Below are 7,911 nucleotides of genomic sequence, written 5' to 3'. Positions count from 1 at the left end.
GCTGGCAGCCCGATTTTGACTTTAATTTATTCGTCTCGTGCTGATCTGGTTGCGGCCCTCTTCAATTTTCGATCTTTTTAATGTTTATCGGATTGGTGTTATCATAATTTTGATAGAACTTTATTTATAATCAACTTTCACGCAGGTTGTTCTGGTTTTGTCTTCTTGGATTTGTGGGTTGTGCGTGACTGAATTAAGTGTACAGAATTATTGAGGCGCTTAGTTTATTTGATTTCTTGGTGTTCGTTAGATTTTGCGGAGATAAGAAATTGGTTGTTGTTTGAATGAGATAAAGATTGTTGAAAAATCATGGGTTCTTTTGCCGGATTCTTTCAGAGGCCGGTTATTGCTGCCTCTGCGGTAGCTGCAGCCTCCATATCTGCTGATTTCTTCGACAAATTTTCCCCTTCAAGATCTTCTAACACTTCATCTTCTTTGGAAGAATCAAACCCTTCTTCCATTTCATCACATTCATCACGAGAAACAAGAAATTCGTCGTGGGTCTCTCAGATTTCGGTTTCGAGATTGACCCAATTGCGTTTTGTTACTAGAATTCAGGTTCCCATGCCTAAGGCACGCATACCATTCCCTAACACTAACTCGAATTATCATTATCATTCTTTGGCCATGTCTTCTCCTGTTTTATTTGATTTATATCGCTCGGCCAACTTGGGAAAATCCGCTAATCCCATTGTAGATAGATATGATATTCCGTCATCGCCATCTGATGTTTTGTATAGATGGCATTTGCCGGAGCCTAACACCGTTGAGTTATCCGGTGGTTCTTCGAATAAAGCTAGGACAGTAGTTGTCTTGCTAGGGTGGCTGGGGGCAAAGCAGAAGCATCTTAAGAGATATGCCGAATGGTATACTTCAAGAGGGTTTCATGTGATAACGTTTACTTTCCCCATGTCCGAGGTCCTCAGCTATCAAGTTGGAGGAAAAGCTGAGAAAAATGTAGAATTGCTTGTGAATCATCTTGCTGAGTGGCTTGAGGAGGAGCATGGGAAAAATTTGGTCTTTCATACTTTCAGTAATACTGGGTGGTTAACGTAAGTTTCCTTGTTTTATAATGATTTATCAAATTAAACCAAATGCTATTTATATTCGTACGTTCGAAATTGAACTCAAATTTATAATGCTAGCTTGAAGCTCGACTAGAAACTTGTATTTGAATTCTTTTGGCTCTAGTTTGGGTACAATAATAAATTGAGAAGCTCGGATGTAGCTTCATTTCATTTGCCACCATACAATGATGTTGAGGAGTGGATTTTGAGATATATGTAGTAAAGCAATGCGGTGATGTATGTGTATCTTGTTTGTATTGCAGTTATGGGGTCATTTTGGAAAAGCTTCAGAAGAAGGATTCTGATCTAATAGAAAGGATTAAAGGCTGCATTGTGGATTCTGCTCCTGTGGCGGCCCCTGATCCTCAGGTAATATTTCTTGCGTGGTTAAACGAGGACAACCTTTCTCGGCTTACTTAAATGATAGAATTTGAAAATCGTCTTTGCGTAATATGCTTAATATAGATAATTTTAATCTGTCATACATAATTACCTGTATCTGAAGCTGACCTATACGACCAGCTATATTATGAGAATGTTTACCGTTCTCTGGCCTTTCTATTTTGTACATAATTTGTCCAATATTATCGAGTGAGTTTCTTGACTAGTTCTGTAGTTTCATCGTCTGTCATCTGGTTGTACGGTAAACTAAAAACTAAGACCAGGATACGCTTTCTGCTAACGCCTAACAGAGATGAGGAAAAGTGTATTTGTACATTAAATTTGGTTGAAATGTGTTCTATGTCATAAACTTTTATCTTGTGCATGAGGTAAAAGTTTTTTTTTGACTTGTTTTTATACCTATCTAGGTCTGGGCTTCTGGATTTTCTGCAGCTTTTCTGAAGAAAAACAGTGTTTCGACGAAGGGTTCTTTCGATGAACCAAATACGGGGGCACTGGCTGAAACCAGAACCTCCATTGAAGTAAAACCCGCATTAACTGAGGCAGCTCTGCTCCTCATTCTAGAGAAGTTCTTTGGAGTGGTTTTGAATTATCCTTCCGTAAATAGGTATCGATTAACTTGTCCTAGCTATATTGATTTAGTATATACTGATTGATATCATAGCAGAGATTACGTTTTACGGCATTCAATGCCATTTTTCTGCATGACACTTACACTGCTTACCTATTTCTGAAAAATCACAGGAGGCTCTCAGATGTACTGAGTCTATTATCATCTCAACAACCATCATGCCCGCAACTATACATCTACAGCTCTGCCGACAAAGTGATTCCAGCAGGGTCGGTCGAGTCCTTCATCGAAGGGCAACGGCGTAGTGGGGTTGAGGTTAGAGCCTGTAACTTCGTTTCTACACCCCATGTGGATCATTTTCGGAACGACCCGAAATTGTACTCTTCTCAGCTCACTCAGTTTCTGGAGGATTGTGTACTGGTTCAATGCAAAAACTCTTCTTGAAATAGGTTGCTGACCAATTCTTGATTCTTTTTCTAGTATCCCTTTTTTTATACTACTGATTTTGTACCTACACTTGGTCTCCTCTTTCATTCATCAATTACTAAAATTTAAAATAACGTTGTATTCATACATTAAATTTCCATATCGCTTACATGTAGTTTAGGCAAGGCCTTAGCAATTAGCAAATATTCCAAACAGTTGAAATTAATAGGAGCATTTGTCAGTATTGAAAGAAATTAAAGGGAGAAATAATTGTTATATTATTTAAATCATGATTAATATTAGTTTTTAGTTTGGCAATTGTCGCTACGAATAGGGATGTAAATGAACCAAACGGTTTGCGAGCTATTCGAAGCTCGGTTCGATAAAAAGCTCGTTTGAGTTTGTTTGTTAATCATATCAAACCAAGCCCAAGCTCGATTTTGAGCTCGAAAATTTAATCAAACCAAGCTCAAGCCTAAGGAATTCGGCTCGTGAGCTCGCAAACATGTTTGATAATAGGCCCGCGAGCTCGAGCTCGGCTCGTTTAGGTGACTTGTACTCGAGCTCGAGCTCGGGCTCGTTTAGGTGGCTCGCAAACATGATTTTGGAATGTTCAATAATATACTTATTTATGTTTTTTTTTTTGCTCTTTTTTGTGTCGTTTTGGTTATTTATGAATGAATTTATATTTTTATGTCTGATTTAAAACTAGTTTATAGATATATTTAATTTTTAACAAGCTCGATTCAAACTCAAACTCGAGCTCAATTCTATGCTTATCGAGCTTGAAAACGAGACGATCTCAAGCCAGGCTTGTTAAACATGTTAAACGAGCTATTAATGAATCAAGCTCGAGCCTGGCTTGATTAACATGCTAAACGAGCTTTTAACGAGCCGAGCTCGAGCCTGGCTTGATTAACATGTTAAACGAGCTTTTAACGAGCCGAGCTCGAGCTTTTAACGAGCTCAGTAATTTCAATACAAACCAAGCTCGAGCCTGATAATAGAAGCTCGAATCGAGCTCGAGCCTCAAACAGTTTTAAACAAACCAAGCTCAAGCCTGATACTGTTTGGCTTGGTTTGGATCGTTTACATCCCTAGCTACGAATAAATTAGTTAGAAAATTAAAGTTAATAACAATAAAATAATATAGAATACAATTTTTCAATTAATATATCTTTATATTTTATATTTTTAAATTTTCTCTCTTTAGCATTATTTTATTGTTATTTTATAAGTAAATGATATCACAAGAAGATATATAGAACAACAATTAAATATACAATAGTACAATGATATGATAATGTGACGTTTAATACTAACATATTTTATTATTATTAATCAAATGCAGAGAGTTTAATAAATTAATTTGAGAAGTTATATCGACAATTATAAATTTTAATATATAAATAATCTTATAAAATATGAATCTTTTAGAACAATTTAACTACATGAAGAATTTAAAGAATTTAGTAAAAAAAAATTATTTTGTAAATATATATATCAGAAAAATTTATAAATTCAGAACACAAAATTTGGTAACATGTGATCTTTCGATTTACTATTTTTACAGGAATGCATTACTCATTAGCTATAGCAGTTTAAATGAAATTTAAAAGTTATTATTACAATTTACTAATTAAATAATATGCGACGACTTGTTCCAGGAAATCCCCAACGAAAAAAACACACTGTTCCCTCTTTTTTATCGAATCGATCATAACCACTAGCTACATTCCAGGAAATTGTTATTAATTTTAAAAAAGGCACCAATTAAAGATCTTAGCAACTAAAAAATGGGAACATAATTGCAATTTAATTGAATCTCACATAAATTAAGAAACTGAAAATTTATATAAATCAACTACGAAATGATAATCCATTGTGCAGGAAAGTAAAATGCTCTTCAAATATATTTAGTTAATAATAAAAAAAATATCATTTTTAAAAAAGATTAATAAAAAATATCATAATAAAAGACACAAGTATAACAAATTTACATCTTCCTTCAAATATTCGTTAAAAAACAATATGTTACTTTATTTTTTGTTTCAAGTTGTTTATCACGAAAATTGCGGGCGTGCCAGACACGTGTTCGTGCCAAATGTGAAATAATCTGACTTCCCTATCAAACGTTGCGAGTCTCGATTTGATCGTTAGTTATAATTCCTTCGAAATGGCTTCAAAGCTAAACGTGTAAACTGAGAAAAATACAGAAATTATAGAGAGAATCCATTGATAACGTCAAACTTAAATATACTGTTATGAATTTTGATCAACATTCTACAATAAAATTGAAAGAATATGTAAAAAATTCAAATACTTGACTGCTAGAAATTGAAATAAACATGCATAGAATTGAGAGAATTCTGCAGAGATTTGTTGTAGATTTTTGTGTTTATTTTGTCGGGGTTTTTTTCTGATTATTTCTTCTGCTTTTGTCACCCTCCACTGGGGAGTTTCTGCCACATTCCATGATCTCCCCACGATTTCCACGTCGTGTAATGGTGCATCGTGCTTTTCCTTAGGCCAACCGATATTCTCCCGAGCTTTCCTTTGTTGGGCTACTGCTCATTGGCTTCAAAGTGGGTTTTTTGGATTATTTTTTAGGCACGACAATTGCCCTCTAGCCAATTTGGGCCAATGTCCAATTTGGCCTATTTTGGCTAATTTAACCATTTCAACCCAGTGGATCAAGTTAGCTATTTATTTGCTTTATTTGGTCTCTAACTATTCAGAGCACAACGTATAATCACATGGTTGAAAGGAAATGTTCTACAGACTTGAAGAAGAATTGATCGAGACATATGTTTTTCTTCCATCAAGTTAAATCCAAGTGTGCATTCCCTGAACCCCCTAATTCCTCTCACCTTCCTTAAACCTTTCTTTATCTTTTTATTTCTCACTTCCCCAAAACCTCTATCGGTGCCAACTAATTTTCCCGAAGAAATTGCCGCTCCATCAACTTTGTGATGTCATCCGAGTTTTTGAAAATCGCCATCATCAATCTCCTTTACATCAAGCCACATCTTCTCGAGGTAAGTCTATTTCACTATTTTTTCAATCCTCCATCACAAAAACATTATAGAATTTGCCACATTTCATGCTGCACTCAAGGTATTTGTGCATATGTTTGAATGAGTTTTTTGACAAACAACACCTTGAAACACCCAATGCTTGCACCTTAACAGAGCGGCTCTCTTGGTGTGCATATTCAAAGCTTTGTCTATAGCTTATGCAACTTATATAATCTTCCATGTGCTTACAAGAAAGGCACCAGCATGAGAAAATTGTGATGCTATACAAAATTCACTGAGGATGAGATCTCATTTTCCGGAATTTTGACAAGCCATAAACTCAAAAATGGCAACATTCATTTCATCACATAAAGAAGTGACAATTGCCACATCAATGACAATACAAAGCATAGTTTTGTTGATCAACACTCCATTATTTCTCATGTGGTTCTCATTTATTTTTCAGAAAACATGGTTGGAGAAATCGAATATTTGAGAATCTCATAGGCCGATGCAAGAAAGTACCTTAAAGATCAATGGAGATGAAAAATCCTCATGGTAGTGCTGCTTGACAATTCAACAGAAATTACCAAGCTTTGATGAATATCTCTGCCAGCGGTTGAACATTGACCGACGACTTCGATTGGGAATAAATCTAGCAAGCGGACTAGGTCAAGTAATAATATTTGGAGATGAGTTCAGGTATCGTACCCACATAGATCGATGTTTAATTACTAGAATATGAATTATTTTTCCTAATTTAGGCTAATAAAATTCAAATGATGGGAGATAAATCAATGAAAACTAAATAAAACAATTTAAATAAATTAACTAAAGCAAAAAAAAATCCAAATTATTAATTTAGACGAAAATTCAAATTATTTAAAAACGACTAAGGCTGCACAACGGTACCGAGACAATTTATAATCTACGTGTCAAATTCATATTCAATAAATTACTTATTTAATTCACGACGGAATTCTCAAAATTATTTATTAAACGATTCCTCGAATTAATAAACTTAATTAAATCTAACAGTCCAATTATTCCTAACTGAATTTAATTAGATTCAACCGCATTAGATCGCTGTGAAATTCCAGTCTTTCAACCTAAAGTCGCACACTGAAACCGAATACTATTTCTAGTCAATTTAACCATGTGTTGATTGATCTGTGTAAGCAAATATTAATCTATCACCTTCCGGTTTTAGATTAACCAATAAATATTCTATTTAATTGGCCAAATTAAAAGAACACGTGAAAAACGACATCAATCAATGAATAAAATAAATAATCTAATTGAATAAAACTCAAAACATCAAAAAATAATATGTCTCGGCCCTATCATGGCCTTAGTCTATAAAAATCTACTCCATAAACTTAAAATAAAAGTCAAAATCAGTGTTTAAATTTTATGCAGAAAACATAGTTAAGAAAGAAGGAAAGAGTTCTCAGTGATTCGTAGCGTGTGCGTGGAATCCTCTTGCTTCTTTTCCTTCTTCCGCACTGATGCTACTTCACAGTAGCTTCTGTTCTACGCTTCTTCCCTTTGTTCTGCACTTCCGCCTCTCTCTTCCGCGCTCTATCTTTTTTTTTTCCCTCTCTCTGTTACGTTCTGCTCTCCTTCTTTTGTACGCTTTTGCCTTCACTCTTAATGGGCCTCCTTCTTCCTTTCATTCTAAGCCCATATCAGATAAAGAAAGTGATAAGATATTTATCAAGATTCACACAGATTTTTCAAGATTTCAATATCATCAAGGAATAAAAATATTTTATTTCCTTTCTTTTGATATTTTTTTTTTCTTTGAAGTCTTATATATTCATCTTTTATTCCAAATTTAATCATTTTACTCTTTTATTCAAATCTACAATTATTATTCAATTAAGCACATAATTAGGAATAAAAAATATTAGATAAGGGCAAATATTATTAAATCAAATCCCTAAATCTTTTCAAGATTTGGCCTTATCAATCCCCCGACACTTAGCCTTTGTTCGTCCTCGAACAAATCAGAGAATAAAATATACCGAAGGAATATTCAATGATTCACCACACAAAATGACACAATCAACACTTTTCAACATACCAAATTGTGTCACACTCAATCAAAAGATCACACGTTGAAAATCATAAAATTCACTTTTGTTGCAACTTTAAAACTCAAGCATTCACTAGAAAAGATCAAGATAATGAGACGTGTGTAGTGTAGAAGTCAAAACTCATATTCCTCAAAGGTGTTTTAGTTCAAGGAGTGCTCATGTTTTCTGAATTTTTTTTTTCAAAGAAACTCTCCATAAGCTTGTCTTTCATACTCTTCTCCACTAAATGTTGGAGGAATATGACCCGGTTAATAGGCCTTTTTAAGTTTATAACGTTAGGCCACGACTCACGGCTACAATAAAGGTAAGGGATATTCAAAATGAGAGAA

General features: G+C 34.4%; 1 protein-coding gene across 1 annotated transcript; it reads left to right on the top strand.

Annotated features, from left to right (window-relative positions):
• Positions 1-309: 309 nt before the first annotated feature.
• On the top strand, positions 310-2,554 carry LOC140816607 (uncharacterized). The gene is made up of 4 exons (XM_073175988.1): positions 310-1,052; positions 1,331-1,436; positions 1,877-2,076; positions 2,214-2,554. The coding sequence occupies exons 1-4, from the start codon at positions 310-312 to the stop codon at positions 2,482-2,484; spliced, it is 1,320 nt and encodes a 439-aa protein (XP_073032089.1). The 3' UTR covers positions 2,485-2,554.
• The last annotated feature ends 5,357 nt before the right edge of the window (positions 2,555-7,911 follow it).

The sequence above is a fragment of the Primulina eburnea genome, chromosome 16, assembly GCF_022965805.1.
Source record: "Primulina eburnea isolate SZY01 chromosome 16, ASM2296580v1, whole genome shotgun sequence".
In the NCBI taxonomy this organism is placed as follows: Eukaryota; Viridiplantae; Streptophyta; class Magnoliopsida; order Lamiales; family Gesneriaceae; genus Primulina; species Primulina eburnea.
The sequence above is the reverse complement of the archived record's forward strand: the minus strand, read 5'-3'. Positions and strand labels throughout refer to the sequence as shown.